This window comes from Alexandromys fortis, unplaced genomic scaffold, assembly GCF_014885135.2.
Source record: "Alexandromys fortis isolate MF-2015 unplaced genomic scaffold, M_Fortis_MF-2015_v1.1 scaffold_14, whole genome shotgun sequence".
In the NCBI taxonomy this organism is placed as follows: domain Eukaryota; kingdom Metazoa; phylum Chordata; class Mammalia; order Rodentia; family Cricetidae; genus Alexandromys; species Alexandromys fortis.
In genome coordinates, this window is record NW_026067910.1 from 902,248 (window position 1) to 922,016 (window position 19,769).

General features: G+C 36.0%; 1 protein-coding gene across 5 annotated transcripts in view; it reads right to left on the reverse strand.

Moving 5' to 3' along the window:
* Positions 1-19,769, reverse strand: part of Rev3l (REV3 like, DNA directed polymerase zeta catalytic subunit) — a 133,268-nt gene that overhangs the window by 32,469 nt on the left and 81,030 nt on the right. For all 5 annotated transcript variants that reach the window (XR_007590969.1, XM_050138113.1, XM_050138112.1 and 2 more), the window contains exons 14-20: positions 16,614-17,524; positions 14,089-14,171; positions 13,171-13,296; positions 7,972-8,164; positions 6,216-6,327; positions 5,317-5,432; positions 87-205 (exon numbers count right to left, since the gene is read on the reverse strand). Coding sequence is in view for 4 of the 5 variants with exons in the window: in XM_050138113.1 (XP_049994070.1) it covers positions 87-205; positions 5,317-5,432; positions 6,216-6,327; positions 7,972-8,164; positions 13,171-13,296; positions 14,089-14,171; positions 16,614-17,524 (1,660 nt within the window). In the remaining variant the exon portion in view is untranslated. The remainder of the gene's footprint in view (positions 1-86; positions 206-5,316; positions 5,433-6,215; positions 6,328-7,971; positions 8,165-13,170; positions 13,297-14,088; positions 14,172-16,613; positions 17,525-19,769) is intronic.

Below are 19,769 nucleotides of genomic sequence, written 5' to 3' on the forward strand. Positions count from 1 at the left end.
ATAGAGAATTTTTACTAATACTCTATAATGAGTAAAATGTTATACTGATCTAATCTTATTTCCAAATTTTAAATAAAATACCTCACCTCGTTTCTCATGATTCTCCAAAGGTTTAGCGTAATTCTGCCGACAATGTTGATCTCACTCATTGTATCTGATCCATAGTCATCTCTTTCCGCTGCAAATCTGTTTTCAGTCTTGTCATCTATAAAAAAGAATGCATACTGTATCAAGAGAAGCAGAAAATAAGCTTTCAGGTAAATTATGCCAAAGAAAATGAAAGCAACAGAAGTAAGAATTAAGACTAAAGGTAAAATTTGATTCAGTCTATTTAATATTAGAACAATGGAATACTTATTATTTTAACAAAAACAATTTTTTAAATCACATAGGAAGTTTGTAAAATAAATATAAAGACACAGCATTCTCTTCGTCTTTCTATATAGTAATACACTTGTCCCTTGGTATCTATAGAGAATGGTTCCTGGATATCTTGTAGGTAGTAAAACATGTAAAACACTCCTTAAATGGCTTAGTATTTGTGTAAGACCTATGCATAGCTACATCCACACACATCACCATATTGTTTAGAATACCAAGTACAATGTAAATAGTTGTTTAGTGCGCATGCATTTTTGATCCAGCTGTCTGTGGCTGTGGTATCCCAGGATATTAAGAGACAACTATGTATATTTATTTTTGTCTACACAAAATCCAAAACTGTTTTAATTTGAATATTTCTCAATGAAAACACTTTAGTGATGTTTGAAAATGTACTTTGAGTGTAATTCCTATTAATAAAAAAGTAAGGTATCTTCAAAATCTTACTCTTTTTAATTTTTAAGTACATAATTTTGCATATAAAAGTTTCATCAATAGTAATTAAAATTTTACTGCCTTATTTTAAAGTTTAGAAAAATGTTACTTTCTTATTTTTGTCAATTTTAACAATATACTGATAGTTTTTTCCTGTACCCTCAAGTATTACACAGTTGAAAATATTCTATTATTTGAACTACAAAATAAGTAGTTAAAAATTCCAGTGGTACAATTCTTGTTTTTAATTAACACTGATGAAGTTGTAATTTTTGAGCTGTGAATGCTTCATTAGATGAAATAGACTGATCATTTCTTTTTCACCCTCTTACTTTTTTTTCCCTTACTTGACTTAACTGCACTTTTAAGATGTTCAGAGGCAACTAAGGGACCTGGTTTCTGCACCTCAAGTGTGGGCTTAGTGTTCTGAAGCAGCACAAGCAGCACAGGACCTATGGGAAATGACGGCGAATGAGGTATAACTGAAGTACAAGACAATGGGTGGACTCCAGCCACAACCAAGTCAGGTTCTATTGGTGAAGAACTGAAAATCCAAACTGAAACTAAAAATCAGTGTTTTGATTTTTGATAAATCATAAAGTCTTTCAAGTGTTCATGGGTGCTGGTGTCTATATAATTCTCAAATTTTAATCTGAACTGAAAGGCTACAGCTAATGCTCAATAAATGCAACAATTTTATTCCATTTATTTGTTTGCAAAACTTTTATTCCATCCAGTAAAGCCAAACAACACTGGTAATGCAGAAAACCTAACGCTATAAACCAAACTCGCTGAAATTTGCTGTTTTATGTTCTCCTCTCCAAGAAGTTCCTCGGGCACCATAACCTCTAGCTCCCGTAACATCCTCCATTAAGTGAAGTGCCAGTCAAGATGTGCCAGGACTGTGTAAATTTAAACAATAGCCATCTTTTAATTTAGCAATTTGTGCTGTTACTTTTGATTAACACATAATGCTACAACACTTTTGTTTGTTTCTGTTGTTTTTCCCTTTAGCATAAAAAATGTCCATTGCTTCTACGTTTGTAATCCCTGTTCACAGTGGGAGAAGCAGTAATACCACAAGTTCAAGGTCAACCTAAGTTATAGTAAGACCCTTCCTTAAACAAAACAAAAACAACAAAAATTCCATTGATAAACCAGGGGAATAAGATAGTTTGTATTGGCAGTGTGTGTGCCTGCACCTGTGCACAGGGACCAGAAGCTGACACTGGGTGTCTTCCTCAATTGCTTCTCCACCTCATTTATTGAGACATTCCAACCACTGAACCTAGTACTGATTCATTTATCGAGGCTAGCTCGCTGGTCACTCCTGTAATACTCCTGCTTCACCTCCCAGGGCTGGGATAAAAGGTGCCTACCACCATAGCTAGTTTTACTGAGCACTGAGGATGCAGCTGAGGTCCTCATGAAAGCACCACGTTGACTATGCCCTCTTCCCAGCCCCAAATGGCAGTTATTAATATACATAATTCTTTCAAGGTTTGAGAAACTCAGGACAAATCCTTAAACTATGAGAGTTCCTTAGAGCAAAGAGAACTGAGTCACTTCATGGGTGATAATTAAAAAATTGAAATAACAATAAATTTAGTGAACATAGCTGACTAGAGGTTATAAACTATTTAAAAATGTGTATTGTATCTTATACATCTATCGTGTTCTAGGAACGTTACCAACATTGCTTCCTTTACTAGCACCTTCACTATAAATTTCATTTTGCACCATGCAAATTCTGCTTAGAAACATTACATCTTGTCCCAGGTCATATGGTAAAAAAACAAGTAGTATCTGACTTGAAATTTTTGCTTCTTCCTGTATTTTTTGTAACATCATTGTAGCCTATGCCCTCACCTGTAATATTCAGGGCTTAATATTTCAGCATATAGTAGATATTCACTAAAGGAAGTGCACATGGGCTCAAAACATTTTAAAAATATCTTTACAATGCCAAGACTGCCATGAGCATATTACTGTATGTCGTTTCTCTGAAAAGATTGTGTAAGATGGAAATATACCATCTTTGCATCTACATGAACTCTTTACATTACTCAATTCCTAAAAATGTATCCACTGAAGATAGTGGATAAGCACTGGGAAATAATTACCATTGAAATGAGCAAAAGAACATTCAGGTTGTACGTTAATGACAAAGCTTCCGTTTCTAGAAACGAACATTCTCTTCAAAGGCAATTAGATGGACTATTCTTTGCTCAGATTAGGATCGTGAAATTAGTCTGTGATCCTGAGGAAAATATGAACTTTATGCATATCCATGTAATGAAACTGTAGGGTGAGTGTGGAGAATTGTAGGGAAAGCTGTAGCTCATACAGCGGGATAGTGAGAGTGGCATTTTGTGGTCAGAGATTTTTCTGAGTGTGAGGCTTAAGACACTGAACTGAGAATGAACATTTGCTCACCCACTGAATGACAAGCAAGGTGTCATTCCTGGACAGAAGCAACAGTGAAAAACAATTTCATAATGACTTTAGCTTACAATCTATTTTTAATAAAATTTCTGTTTTTGAAAACTCCATACATGAAAAAAAAAAACCAAGTAGTATTCTATACAAGGATCACTTCACCTTGAAGGCCATGGACCCACACAACTCTCATTTCTTTCTTTATGCTAAAAAGATAATGTTCAAAAATTTCATTTTACTAAGTCAGCACATTTACACAGTGTTTGCTGTCTTCCGGCTCCATTACAACCACCTTGAAAGTCCTTTAAGAACCTCCACTTTCCAGAGGAGTAAATCAAGTATTGGATCTATTCAGTAATTTGCTTGACATTATATAGGTGCACAGGCAGAGTTTGAACCTGGGGAGTCTTTGCTCCAGAACCTGTGCACTGGACCACTACTGTGTTACTTAACAAACCACACACCCTTTGTGTTTACTCTGTTGCTTAATTGTAAATGGGAGACTGCAACGTGGCGTGGCTCAAGACAATAAAGTTTTAGCAGTGATTCTGAGAAAGGATGTGAGCTCTCCTTCCCTTCCTTCCTCCTCCTTTCCGTTTCTTTCCTTCCTCCATAGTTCCCTCCTTTCCTGTGGTGCTGGGGATCAAACTCAAAACCTTTAGACACTCTACTGCTGAGCTACACACCTAATGTAGGACATTAACTTCATCATTCTTTTGATCCTTATCTCTTACAATCAATTAAATGTAATTAACAATGTACCTGAGGGCTGCCTCTCCTGAACACTTAGAAAACTGTCCCATAAAGCTGTGGGAGCCAAAACAAACTTAAAAAAAAAAATGTAGTTATATAGGCAACTAATGACTGCTGAATTAGTCTCTTCCAGGGATGAGCACCCTAATTAGTTATCCAATACCAAGGAGTCAGCCTTGAAATCATGTACATATAAAGGAACACTAAATTAATGCAGTAGGTTGTATTTATATATTGATGTGTTTATATATTACATAATGTATATAATAATAATAATAATCAAAGGAAAAGAGGCCACCTATTTGAGAAAATGTGGGGGTGAAGGTGTTAGAGAAAGGGGACAAAAAGGAACTAGAGTGAAGAAAGAGAAGGGGGAATAATGTGATTAGACTTTAATTAAAATTAAAAACTAAAATTAAAAGAACATTAAAAAGAAAAAACTAAAAATAAAAAATAAAATGACTATGGATAATAAGATATTTTTAGTTATAGAAAAAATGTTTTACAGCTGGGCATTGTGGTGCATGCCTTTAATCCCAGCACTCTGGAGGCAGAGGCAGGCAGATCTTTTGTGAGTTCAAGGCCAGTCTGTTCTATAGATTACATTCCAGGACAACCAAGGTTAAACAGAGAAGCTATCTCAAAAAAAAAAAAAGAAAAAAGAAAAAAGAAAGAAAGAAACAAAACAATAACAAAAAGACTTACAAATTACAATTAATTTTATTATAAAAATTATTACTATCTCTCTCTAAACAGCACCAAAACCTTAGTGAATTACAATCAAAATTCATATTACTTTTTAGACTTATACTCTAATAAAAATCAAAAGCAATTACTTAACTACTAATCTTAACTATTACTGCTCTTTGGCCCTTCCTCTCCTACCAATTTAATGGGCAAAACAATAAAAGCAGAAAAAAAACAATAACATTACAGTTTATGAAGCTGAGGAAATATGAAGCAGCTTCACAGCGACCATGAAGACTATGGGAAACATAGAATAATATAGGAAAACAGTTCTAGGATACTGGATGAAGAAAGTATATTAAAGATGAAACAGACAGTATAATGCTATAAAAAGATTTATATATAAAAACATAATTAAAAGTAGGAAAATCCCCAACACATAAAACAGCATATATAAGTGTGAATGTAGACTTTTTCCAATCTGTTTTGTATGGAGTTATATCTAGAACTTACCACAATTTAGTATAAAAATGGAGCTAGAATAACAGTACTTCCTTTAACATTTTCTCCTTATTTACAATTTCTCTGTAGTTGTAACAAAACATTTGCAACTCTACGTACCTGGCACTCGAGAGATCATCTGACATAAGTCGACACTTAGAGCAGCAGCCCTCTGTAAGAGGTAGCCCCAGGAATGCATCTGAATCTCATATCCTAGGAGAATATCAGGGTCATACCTAAAGAAGGAGGTGGATCAAAGTGCATACATTACAACATTTGGACCTTTGCCCAGAAGAAGCATTTTTTTCATGATGTAGGGAACAAAAATCAACATATATATTCCACACCGGAATATATATGTACAAGGGGAAGGATGTGTAGTGGTACATGTAGAACAACTCCTACAGAATGACTTAGAATAAGTGACTATAGGAGTTATTTTATTTTCTAAAATGAGTTTAATCTTACTAAGACTGCACTTGTTCTGTATTTCTTGGGAAAGGGGCTGATGAAATTTAGGGTGGGAGATATTATAATTTTAAATTAAAATTACTTTGTTTAAAATAACTTCATAAACTCTCACAAAATTTTACTTTCAACAAAAATACATTATTAAAATAAAAAAGAATTAAAAAAACAATTCAAAATACTACTGAAATGGTAGTTAGTTCCCAAGGTAGAAACTTATTTAAGTGAATAATACAACTGAACTTTTGTAGAAATTCCTATTACTTCAGAACCATAGTAAAACCATCTTAAAAATACAACTAAGAAGCTACAAGCAAGTATTTTTCTTTATTCCCTTAATTGTAAGAAACAGAAGATTGCTTTTCCTATTCTTATTTGATGGGCGCAGGAATGATGATAGGAGACTGAAAGTAAGAGCCCCTCTAAGGATAAGTATATACTTCCAAGGTCCTGGAAATGATTCTTGTCCTCTTTTATATCTTATGTCATCTGCAGGATATGACTGAAGAAGAAAGACTAGGGGGGGAAAATCAGAAAATACAAGATAATACCTCTTTATTATATTTGTAATTTCTTGAAAGAGCGCCTTCTCATCAGCAGCATAGGTAACTTCTAATCCTGTAATTCCAGATCTGATAAGTAGTGGGGTCTGATATCTGATATCTAAGGAATAAAATATTATATATAACATTACTTCATGTACTATTAAAGTAACATTAATCTTTACTTTTAAGTAAAAGAATATGAAAACTGAACCCCACAAGTAAAACTATAGTTCAACTACTTGAAGATTTTCTTTAATGGTTTTTCTAACGTAACATGTAACTTAAATTCAAGTTTCATATTTTCAGTTATTCTACTAAAGTCTTCATTTATAAAATTACATGCAAAGACAATTACTTTGTTTCTATGCTTAATTTTCCTAATGGGAATACCTTTGCTTAATAGAAAATATTTTAATCACTAGTATGCTAGATAATGGATAACAACTCTTCAAAAAAAATTTTTTGAATGTGTCTTCGCTTGCCTATTTCCATATGTAAAGTCATCCCACCACGGTTAATTTCAAACGACCAACACTGGCTATCATGAAGAATTCATAAAAATTCAATGACTATCTTGTTAGCCAATGTTAGGCAATTAAATGGCTTTCTTTTATACTCAATCTTCCTCAGTGTACTCAAATAATTTATAAGGGTTACCTTTACAACTTCGGAGAAATACTTGCATTTCCTTAAATGCTTATATGGTATATGAATAACCTCTGAACCAAACATATCTTTATTTAGGAAGATACATGAACAGTTCGAAAATATATCTTACAAACTATGAGAATAGTTAACAATGTCTAAAGCAAACAGTTTGTATTAGCAGCAATCTGGAAAACAATGAAGTTTGTTTACCCAAGCTAATTATATATGATTATTTGGATTTGTTGTGAATAATTAGTAGTTTATAAACTATGTGTTAATTAGAAATTTTACTAAGATCTTTGTGTCACTTGGCTTCTAACTTCCCTCCCCTGTGGTACTGAGGGCAGAATCTGGAGGCCTCACACTCTGATCTGTGATCTATTCCATCTCTATTCTACTTGTGGTTGTAATAATCAAAGTAAGAATCATCAGTCTAGGAAAAAGGGTTTTTGTTTGTTTGTTTGCTTTTTTGAGTTTTGTTTTTTGAGACAGGGTTTCTCTGAGTAGCTTTGTAGTCTGTCCTGGAACTCCCCTGTAGACCAAGCTTGCATCCAACTGAGAAATGCCCAACTCTGCCTCCTGAGTAATGGGATTAAAAAGGTGTGTGCCACACTGCCCGGCTAGGAAAAAGTTATGTACAGCTTCATACCCCAACCTCAGTCAACATTAGAGAGGAGTCTTCCTGATTGCTGTGGTTCTTCAAGAAGAAATTTTGTTAAGAATGACTGACATTATTACCAGGTGGTGGTGGCACACACCTTTAATCCTAGCACTTGGGAGGCAGAGGCAGGCGGATCTCTGTGAGTTCAGGCCAGCCTGGTATACAAGAGCTAGTTCCAGGACAGGCTCCAAAGCCACAGAGAAACCCTGTCCTGAAAAACCAAAACAAATAAACAAATAAAAAGAGTGGCTGGCACATGCCTGTGATTCTAGCACTTAGGAAGAAGAGGCTGGAACATCAAAGCTCAAAGTCAGCCTCAACTACACAACTAGTACAAGCCAATCTGAGCTATGTGAGATCCTGTCCAATCCCCACCACCTCCACACACACACACACACACACACACACACACACACACTGGGCAAGCACATCCTTACTAAAAATAAACAATACCTTGATGGGTGACTGTCTTGTCTTTATCAATCACTATCACACCTGTGAGTTCTGTTTTCTCTGTGTCTGGGAGAGGAGTGTCAGATGAGATGCAGTAGAACAGAGCACAGATTGGGTCAAACTCGGGATCTGGTTGTAAGTCTCTTCTAGTTCGAGCATGCAACTCCACACTGATTAAGGTAAGATTCTGTATCTACAAAAGGAAATGAAAAATTACACTTAAAGTGTTTCACGGCATGCATCTTCAAAGAAGTCCTTTTTACTAAGACTTTGAGAAGACAAGTAAGTAAAAATATAGATATGCACATAAAAGACAAAGTCACAACCAGGCAGTGGTGGCACCCACCTTTAATCATAGCACTTGTCAGGCAGAGGCAGGAGGATCTCTGAGTTTGAGGCCAACCTGGTCTATGGAGCAAGTTCCAGAACAGCCAGGACTACAGAGATATTCTGTCTTCAAAAATTAAACAAAATAAAGGCAAAGTCACAATTTAATGTTCATAAATTTATGAAACTTAAGACTTTTGCTTCCAAAATTAGATTAACTAGTGTTCTTATTTCAGGAAATGCTTCAGCTGCTACTTCTCAATGGCCATACTTAAAAAGTATTTGTTTAGAATACATGCAGTGCTTCTTAATTTCTGTTTGAGAAAAGAATTAGTTCAGCAGCTTATCCACATTCAAACCAGTCTGTCACTTTACAGTTCACTGCATTAGAATACTATCTTTAGTTTAAACTGAAAACAGAAACCATCTTTTAGTTTAAAGTTCAGATTTACTAACCTGCTACTATTTAAGGATTGTTTAAATTTAGATATTTTTGCACATATGCGTCAATTTTTCAAGTTTTAGTTTTACCTTTAAAAATTAAAAGAACTTTTATGGAATCAACCACACAAGCTGGTATGGGACAATTCTGTATTCTGTCAATTATATTTTAAATAAACGTTGACTGGCCAGTAGCCAGGCAGGAAGTATAGGTGGGACAACCAGACAGGAAGTAGAGGCGGGCTGATGAGAACAGGAAATTCTGGGAAGAAGGAAGCTCTCTCCTCAGTTCTGCCCAGAAATGAAAAAATAAAGATGTGACCTGCCCTGCTGAAAAAGGTACCAAGCCATGTGGCTAACACAGATAAGAATAATGGGTTAATATAAGTTATAAGAGTTAATAAGAAGCCTGAGCTAATGGGCCAATCACTTTATAACTAATTCAGACTCTCTGTGTGATTTCTTTGGGACCTAAACAGCTGTGGGAACTAGGCAGGACAAAAACCCCAACAAGCAGGTGCTCCTGTTAAAATAAGCCTTTTCATTTGACCAATGTTCATACTCTTACTAACATGCAACACACATTAAACATACTCACTATACTTTGTTAATAAAAACCTCTCAATTGTAATTTTTATGTTTTTTTTTTTTAAATTGAGACAGAGATAGGCCCAGTAGAGCACACATGTAATCCTAATTACTCAGGAGGCTGTAATAGAAGATGGCTTCAGCCCACAAACTCAAATCTAGCCTGGGAAAAAGAGATATTTTGCCTCAAAAAAAAAGTAAAAATAAAAATAAAGTAAATCAACATAATAGTACAGGAAACAAAATTTGGCCTGGATTCATAATTACATGCTATACTCTACCATATATCATATACATACAGCTGGCACTGGAAAATAAGACTATTCATAGTGACTTCATAATTATTCAGATCACATAAATTAGCAACAGATTTGTAATTATAATCCATGCAAGCCAATGAAGAATGTAAGTGCCATGACTTCCATTAGTAACAGTAATAGAATCTGGCAAATTCTATTTTTGGCACAAAATCTTTTTGGAGGATAATTTAGAAATATCTATCAAAACTTAAAATTTAAAATGCACATATCTTTAGCCAAGCAATTCTACTCCTGAGAAATTATGTTATAAACTCATTCATTAAATCAAAATATAAGTAGAAGGAAGTTCACTTGAGACTTTAAGAGCAAAAGGAGTAAGAAAAAAACCTCAATGTTTAGAAGGGAGATTAGTAACCAGCTAAGTGCCATAAAGGCCATGTAATGACTGAATAGTCAGTAACTTTTAACATTTGTCAAAATAAAGAGCCTGATATCTATGTTTTAATACGGAAACATCAGTATAATATATTGTAGTGAAATTTCATTTGTATTTTAATAAATAAAGCTTGCCTGAAGATCAGAACTCAAAACAGCCACACTAGTCAGCCATACAGGCCAGGTGGCGGTGGCACACACCTTTAATCCCAGCAGCCACACTAGTCAGCCATACAGGCCAGATGGTGGTGGTACACACCGCAGGATGAGACAGGAACTGCTGTCAGTCTGAAGATTTCACAGAGGTAAGACTGCTCTAGTGGCTTGGTTGCTTTGCTTTTCTGATCTTCAGGTTGAACCCCAATATCTGTTTCTGGGTTTTATTATTCGTGCTACAATATATTAATAAATGGAACCGCGGAATATAGTATGCCTCTATATATGTAAAAACGTAAGCATGTGCACAGAAAATTTCTAGAGGCATGAGAATGTATAAGTACGTAGGACTTCTGCAAAAGGAAACTGCTGGTCTGGGGTAGGAGGGAGGCTTATTTTACCTTGTCTATCTTTTTGTCCTGATTAACATTTAACATATACATGTAGTATATGTATTTGTTAATATGGTTACTATTATATTCTTTTAAATATGCAAAACATTAATTATGTGTGTAGGAAGTCGATGCTGGGTATCCTTCTCTGTTGCATTCCATCTTCTTTTTCTGAGACAGCCTCTCCTGCTAATTTTGAGCTAACTTGTTTTCTAGCTGGCTGGCCAGAGAGCCCCAGGGATTCTCCTCTCCTGACCCCACCCCCAGTCTGGGGACACTACACCACACACACTGCCACACCTGGCTTTATATGTGGGTGCTGGGCATCTGGACCAGCGAGCATTTAAGGACTGAGCCATCTTCCAAGCATTCCCATACCCCAGAAATTTTTACTTGGAAATGTATACCATTCAAGATTTTATTGTTTATAATTAGCACATAACCTAGCAAACACTGATGTGGGAGTGATTTCTTATTAATAAAGAAACTGCCTAAGCCCCTTGATAGGCCAACCCTTAGGTGGGTGGAGAAAACAGAACAGGATTCTGGGAGAAAGAAGCTTAGTAGGGGAGTCGCCATGATTCTCCCGCTCCAGACAGACACAGGTTAAGATCCTCCCTGGTAAGCCAGCTCATGGGCTACACAGAATATTAGAAATGGGTTAGAACAATATGTAAGAGCTAACCAATAAGAAACTGGAACTAGCCGGGCCAGGCAGAGTTTGAAAGAATACAGTTTCCGTGTAATTATTTCGGGGCATAAGCTAGCCATGCGGGCGGCCGGGTGCCAGGGACGCAGCCCCGCAGCTCCTATTTCAACAAAACACAAAAACTTTAAAGTGGAAAACCTCTCTCCTAAAGCCATGAAGACAAAACAACCAACTGAATTAGAAGAACGAGCATGTATAATGGGTACAGAAAAGACTTGCGAGGACAATTTTAGGTCAGAAGACCCTTACAGAGTAATTTCATTTTTCGAAATTTCACATTTACACTTAGCCTTTCTATCTGAGAGTTAAAATGCACTGCTGCTCTTAAGAGTTCCTAAGGGTGTGGTCTAAAGCGGAGTAAAGAGTGAGCTAGATGGGTGAGCGAGAGGAAGGTGAGGAAGTGGAACAGGAGCCCTTGTGTTCTGTACTGAGTAAAGCAGAAAGAAGATAAGGGGATACAATGGGTGAAGCTCCCTAGAGCAAGCATTCTTTAGAGTTCATCTGCTGTTCTGACCACTGCACAGGTATTAAAATTCTTACCTGAGAGGAGAAAGGTCTATTAACAATCAACTCAACATCATGGACTGATTTTAACTTCAAGATGTTACATACATATAAATAAAATTAGGTTGGTCAAATAAAAAGAGAATAACCAAAGGTAATCAGTTTTTCTGGAGTCTAAAAGACGACTCAGTGGTTAAGAGAGCTTGCTGCACAATGATGAGGACCAGATTCAGACCCCAGCAAACACATAACATCTCAGACATCTTGCAAACACCAGCTTCATTTGATATGATGTCCTTTTTCTGGCCTCCGTGGGCATCTCTACACAAACGTGCGTGCGTGCACACACACCCCAGTATACGTGTATGTATGTGGGTATATGTGTGTGTGTGTACATGAATTTTTAAAAAACAAGTCTTTTGCCAAGTACTATCAATTTTGCTTTTATATTTTTCTTATTTTTATTTACTAAATAAAAAATACTTATTTGTGTATGTGTGCATACATATGCCCTATTATGTGTGTGGAGATAAGAGGACAACTTATGGGAGTTGGTTTTCTCCTCCTACCATGTGAGTTCTAAGGATTGAACTCAGATTGTCACGATTGGTGGCAAGTACCTTTACTAGGTAAACCATATTGCCAACTCAGTAATTATAGTTTTAAAAAACAATTCCTTTAATTTTTAACTGTGGGCATGCATTTGCTATGTATTCCTAAATTTATCTCTTGAGATTTGGGCTTTTGGTGCCTGGCATGGTGGGATCTTGCTCCCTCTATTGGCCTTCTTGGGCACCAGACATACACACTGCACTTAAATAACATGTAGGAAAATTGCTCATGAAATAAAAATATAAATATATAAATGTTTATTATATATATAAAACAACAAAATACGAACAACACTGATTTCAATCTTGCTATCACTTTAACAAATGCTTTGAGTTTCCGGTCCATTAATTTACATTTACATTATTTTTGTTGTTTTTGCTTTTTAAGACAGAGTTTCTCTCTGTATACTCCTGGCTTCCTGAACTCGCTCTGCAGACCAGGCCAGCCTTGAACTCACAGACACCTGCCTCTGCCTCCCAAGTGCTAGAACTAAAGGTGTTAACCACCATCAACTGGCTTTCCTAATTTAACTTGCATAAACTAAATTTTAGGTATTAATTCTGTGAAGGTTGTGAAACAATAATCAGTCTCGGCATCTGGTCAATATTTAAACTTTTTTTTCTATTTTACACATATACAATAGAATAACAAAATGAAGATTAATGAAGAAATTTGAACATACCCTTTTCTGGTTAAAAGATTTCCCATACTCATCCTATGGACAAATCCTGATAGTTAAGCTCAATGTACACAATCTTATAAGTTGTAGTTTTACCTCATGTAAAGCTTTTGCCTCTTGTAAGTTTTGTATGCTGACTTTGAAACCATAGGTATTGTTTAAAGATGGTCCGTCAATCTGAGAAGTTTCTTTCTTTGGAGTATTTACTGGTGCAAACTGATTCTATTAAGAAAAGACACAGCCAGAAACAAACATGAACAGCCATTTAAGAAAAAGGTTTTGTTAACATTCATTCCTTTTAGTTCAGTAACTGTACAAATGTGATCAGTCTATAAACAGACCATGTGTTGACATTTGATTTTACAAGCTCTGAATATGGAAAGCAGTCGTCGGGTAGAGCTCACACTTCTACTCCATAGGTATTTATCTTGACTTTTCTTGAAACAGAAGTAGCTAATATGGAAGTGGTTTCTATCATTTATTTCTAAAGACAATGTCTAATGCATTTCTTTCATGTAACCTTATACTTATCAATTAAGTACTATCATATCTCTAGTAGTTGAATAAGGACATTTTTATTTCTCAACTTCAATAGTAGATAATGTTGCTTTCTTTGTAATTTAGTGAAAGAAATTAAAAAATTAAGTTATATTTGAAAAAAATAAACCAACGAAAAGGATATATTTCTGGTGGGATCAAAATCACTTACTTGAGCTCTGCTGTGACTGGACTGTTCTGATACTGCCAGTTATCAGTTAATGTATGTGTATCCTCATAATCCACAATTTGGCTATCATATTCACTTTCTCTGTAATATTTGTATTTACACATAAGAATATTTTAGACCCCAACAATAAAAAAACCAAAGAAAAATGTAATTTCTTGTTGTCTCAAAGATATGTAAATAACGATGCAAAAAATGAAACAATTAAGTTCAGACACAGTTATGAGCTATCTGAGGTCTACAATGAAGACTTGGTCTTGCACTGACCTACAGATGTTTAGTATAGTTACCTTCACTTGTGTTGTCAGGAGAACTCTCCTCAGACTTTCAGGATCATTCCCTTTCTTATTACACAACTTCTGGGTTTTTGGTTCTGTAGAGAGAAATTTCATTTTTATCTTGTACATCTGCTTCTGTTTTTTAAAACAAATTTTGTTGTTTCAAACACTTAAATAACATGTGCATCATTCTATACTCCAAATTTCATAATTTAAAAATAAAATTAAAATCTTAAATCTCCACAAAATACTTGAAAATTTTGCATTTTAAATATGCACACTGGCGTTTTACTATTGACTTTCATATCTTAGTCATTACCATTGGGAATAATTTACTCATCAAATAGTTATGATGAGGAGGGAGAGATATCAAGTTTCTTCCGTGCTTTAGAAAGAATCATAAATTCATCATACAAAAATGAAGGTGAAATTACAACAGTTCTATATAGACCACATTCTAAGACCTTTCAGTAGATATCTGTGGATAGTACTAAATCCAACATATACCATGATTTTTGCCATACTTACCTACCTATCCCCCATAACAGCATTTAATTTATAAGTTAGGCAAAGTAAGCTTAAAAATACCCAGTAATAAAATAGAATGACAATAATATACTCTAATAATTTACATGAACGTGATATTTTCCCCCTTTTCATAAGGAAAGTATCTTCCTGCTTCTCTTTGGCATCATTACTTCTGTGCTTCAGGTTCATGAAGTAAAATAACAACCCCTTGAACAAAAATGTTCTAATCCACAGCTGCTGACTGGATCACTAACAAGAGAGTAACGGTAGAATGCTATACTAGATAATGAGATGGTTCATATCCTGGGAGAGAAAGGATAAATAGACATGATACTCAAACAGGACATCATTTCAAACTCAGGGTTCATTTACTTACAGAATTTTATAATTAGTATTTTTGAACTGCAATTGTCTATGTGTGACTGAAACTTTTGCTAAAAGCCAAATCCTGAATGAGGGAGGAAGTAATTGGGAATTTGTATCTAGTTAACACTTGGTGTCTTTGAACTGAAGTATGCATAGCAGGAATACATAAATGGTTTCTCCTGACTGTCATGCAGTAAGAGTATAAGAAGGCCAGTAGAGGCTCAGGCAAGAGATTATAATGAGCCAGCATAAGGCTGTGGTAGCAGAGATAAAATGAAGTAGAAAATTTTGAGTTATTTAGGAAGTGAGTGAAAGAACATTGTAATGGATGGAACAGGGTGCTGATTAAGGGAATCAGACGATGTGACATATGTATTGTGCCTAACTTTGTTGAATGATAAGACAATGACATTATTCGCAGAGAGAGAGAATGGAAAGATTTGATGGGTCTGAAAATGGCTCATGCAGCACATGAATCTGAGTGTGTCGTAAGGTGGTAAGTGCATGCTGACATTGAGATCAGGATTTAAGGGTTAAAAAAAAATCAAACTTGTAGTCCTTTGAATATTCAATCGGAATGCCATATAGTCAAGTAGGATAGTATCCTACAGCCTAAAATAGAATTCCCAACTGGAAATACAAATTTGTGAATTATCAGTATTAACCCTGTGGTCAGGAATTTGATCATTTAGGAGAAAAATCAAAGGAAAGCTTAAGACTTAATAAATTGCAACACTTAGATGACAACTAAGAATAGTATGATATATTTAAAAGAAAATCAAGTAGAAAGAAATAAAAATGAAGACAAGAGGAACTCCAGAAACTAAGTTGTGGGCAACAGGCCATGACTGCTTAGCCAGCACGATTAAAAACTAAAATGCATCTATTGGCTTTAGTTACAAGTAAGTTTTGAGAAACTTTTTTTCCCCCTGTTTTTCCAGACAGAGTTTCTCTGTAGCTTTGGAGCCTATTCTTGTAGGCTAGGCTGGCCTCAAATGCACAGAGATCCGTCTGCCTCTGCCTTCAGAGAGCTGGGATTAAAGGCATGTGCCATCACCCCTGGTGAAAACCCTTTTTCTTTTAAACAGTGGAATTGACAGAGTTCAGATTAGGCTAGGCTGAGAAATGAATACAAAGTAAATAAGCAGAGCTGTTAAGAGAAATCTTGTAAAAAGCAAGCTGGCTTTAAAGGAGGAAGAAAAATTTGGCCCGAGATATAAGGTCAAGGGAAATTTTGGCTGCTTCTATATTTAAAGGTGGGAAAGAGGCTGGGGATATACTTCTGCAGTGAAGTGTATGTACAGACCTTGGGTTTGAGAATCAGAACTGGGAAAATCAAAAAGGTGGTGACTTGGGCATGTGTAAAAAAGCCAATGGTAAAAATCCAGTTCAGAAGCAGGTAAGGCTTAGGTTTCTCAGTGGTTTGTCTATTTCATCCAGAAGGTAGAGAGATACAATGTACTTCACAGTAGAAAGAAGAAAACATTTCCGTCTGTTGATTCCCTAAAGATGAATCAAAAATCATATTCCATTTCCTGAGCTACAATTTCAATTACAAGACTGTAATTTTTATCATATAGTCTAATGTTTCATCTCTACCTTTGAAGAAGCATATGTAGCCTTTCCACTATTTATACACTTACCAATTGATAAAGGGCTAAGGCCAGTTACTTCAGGAAGCTTTTCTAGAAATTTTCTCTGCATAACTGGTGTACTATGAAGGCAAAGTGGATCACATTTCCCAGTTCTTGCTCTAGCATTAATTGGAGAGATCATCTGAGGCTCTCGAGGCTCACTGCAGGGACTTTTTGGGGTACTATCTTTTGTTGGCTTTAAGACGTTCTCAGCAGCTAGGGAACATAGTTCCTCCATCGGTGATGAGTGTCTATCATCTCCATTTAATGCTTTGAAATCTGGGGATGTTACTTGTTGCCAAGGTGGAATCCCTGGAGAATCAGGGGAGCTGCAACTAACATAACAATTATCATCATCTTCATCTTCCTCAGGAACAGCTGCAGAGGTCAGTGGTGGTAGTGTCTGACTGACACTTACAATCTGATCACATCTTGCAGTTGTTGCTTGTAAGGCAATGGGAGCCTTAGTAACTTCTTCCTTGGTGTGTGCTGTAGTAGGAAGTGTATGTGGGCATGCATCCATCTGTGAAGACACTGCAGGTGTGTCAGCTGGATTAACTAAAGGACTGATGTTTTCAGCAGATTTTATCACTCCAGTTAACTCAGTTTTAGAGAATTTCTTTGAACGTTCATATTCTTCTTTGGCTTGAAGCCATGCTTGGACCAGTTGTCGACTTGGGGCATATTTGCAAGGCATAATTACAATTTTTTTATCTTCTACCGTCTTATGGCTATTACTTGACCCTTTATTGACAACTGCTTGGCCATTACGAAGAGGGGAGCCTGGTCTGGGACTCTGAGTCATTGCTGAGAACGCTGTTTTCCACAGGCGCAGTCCTTCCAAGGAAAAGTCTCCTTCAAATTCAACCAGGTCATTTGGAAGTCGAGTTTCCACCATGAGAAGCCGTCCACCAAGCTCCCTATAAATACATTTTTAGAACATATGTTTTTGTCTCAAGAAACAATTGCCCAAATAGGTTCCTACCTAACAGATTTAGAGTCCCTTTTGGTGTCTCAAATACGACAATTTCTTTTTCCACTTATCCCAACTGTAGACAAAACACTCTACCTTCAGATTCAATATGCTTTTCTTCACTGGCATATAATTACAAAATTAATTTCTTTGAAAGGCATCATCACCACAAAGAAAGAAGGTATTTGTTGTTTCAATTTAGTGTCCTATGAAACTTTCTTTGGAGATGACACAAACTCATCAAATTCCTTTCCACTAGTCTTCTCTGTATGTGTTTGGGTATGTTTTTATATGAGTGAGTTAACATATGTGGAAGGCAGAGGAAGATACTACATACCTTCCTTAGTTGCTCTCCACCTAAGTTTTGGAGACAGCAACTCAAACTAAACTTTAAGCTCATCACTCTGATTAGCTGGACGGCCAATGAGCTCCAGGGATCTGTGTGCCTGCACCTATCGAGTGCTAGGGTTATGGACAGGCGCCACCATGTCCAGATTGCATGTGTGCACTAGGAATCCAAACTCAGGTCCCTGTGCTTATGCAGCAGGCACTTTATCAGCTGGTACATCCTCCCAGGCACTCACTGTTAATTTTAAGCAATATTCTACTCTCACCATACACAGATAAAACAATAGAGTAATTTGTCTTTTATTTCTCTAAAGCCTCTTTCTCTATCTCCTAGTACCCATACCTTTGTTTTTTTTTTTAAAATTCTCTCAATATTTAAAAAAAAGCATGCATTTGTTGGTGGTATACTATGAGGTTTTGGGTTCAATGTTCAGTATCAAACAAAATCCCATCTACACAGCTGAGGGAAACAACTATAATTCTGTTCTGTCATGTATTTGAGTTTATAAACACAAGAACTTTGGAATTGGCAGAACATAAAATGAACAGTCTAAATTCCACTAATGTTTAAACTCATGTGTATATAAGGAAGAATCAGTAACTGAAAGATAAACTGGTTTAGTCTGCCGGGTGTGTGCACATGTGAACATGGTTGTCAGAGGACAAACTTTTGAATGTTCTTCCTCAGGTGCTGGCCTCTCTCTTTCACGGACCTGAAATTCACCAAGTAGGATGGGCTGGCTGTTCAGCAAGCCCCAGGCTCTATCTGGACCACCTCTATAGAGATTTAGGATTACAAGTACATGCCATCAGTCCTCTTTTGTTTTTGTTCTTTTAAACAAACACCCCCCCCACACACACACATAAGTTTAGATGACCAGATTTATGTCCTCAAGCACTTTAGCAACTGATTCATCTCCAAAGCCCCAAACTCTTGGATTAGGTCATGTACTCTGTTAGCTCTTGTTAGTTATGTGCTACCTTAGTGATGAGAGTCTAGAGAACTATCAAATGGCTGCTACATAAAACAGTACAATGACTACCACTTCACTCTTTGTTGTATGCATCTTCCCTGAAAATCTTTAATGAAAGAAAAGATAAGGAGAAATCACACCTCAATCACACCTTAGTAACAATAAAAAGCTAATAGCACTATCAACAAGACTAAAGATGTTGAAATCAAATGAAAAGTAGTTTAAAACAGACATATCCAAAACTAATGTTCATTTACTATCATAAAAGAACTTATGTGTCCCCAAAGGTCCATGCATTAGAGGCTTGGTCCTTTGGGATTCTGAGAGTTGCCAGAAACTTTAAGGTTTAACTTTAAGGTGGGACTTATTGAGAGGTCTTTAGATTATAGACACTGGTCTCTTCTTTTTGGTCCTAACTATCTAGTAAGAAGTTTGGCTCTGCCAAAAGTGCCTATTTTGATGCGTTATTGCCAACAGACCCAAGTCATAAGTTGAACATAGACTGGAATCTCTGAAACTGTGAGTCCAAGTGAATCTCTTCTCCTTATAAACTGGGTAACATACAACATTTCTCACAGTGACAGAAAGCAGATGAACACATTTATTAAAACAAAACAAACATTTAAAAAAACGATTTTTCTTTAAAATAAAAAAGTCCAAAAGCTTAATTTTGGTTTGGTGAGATGGTTCTACAGGTAAAAGCAGTGGTCACTAAGTCTAACAACCTAAGTTTGATCTTTGGGGCCCACATGGCAAAAGGTAGAAATTGAGTCCCACAAGACCTCCATACTTGTGATATGCACACAGATACATACACATACACCAAAAAAAGTACATAAAAAAGCTTAACAATTAAAACTTTCATTCATG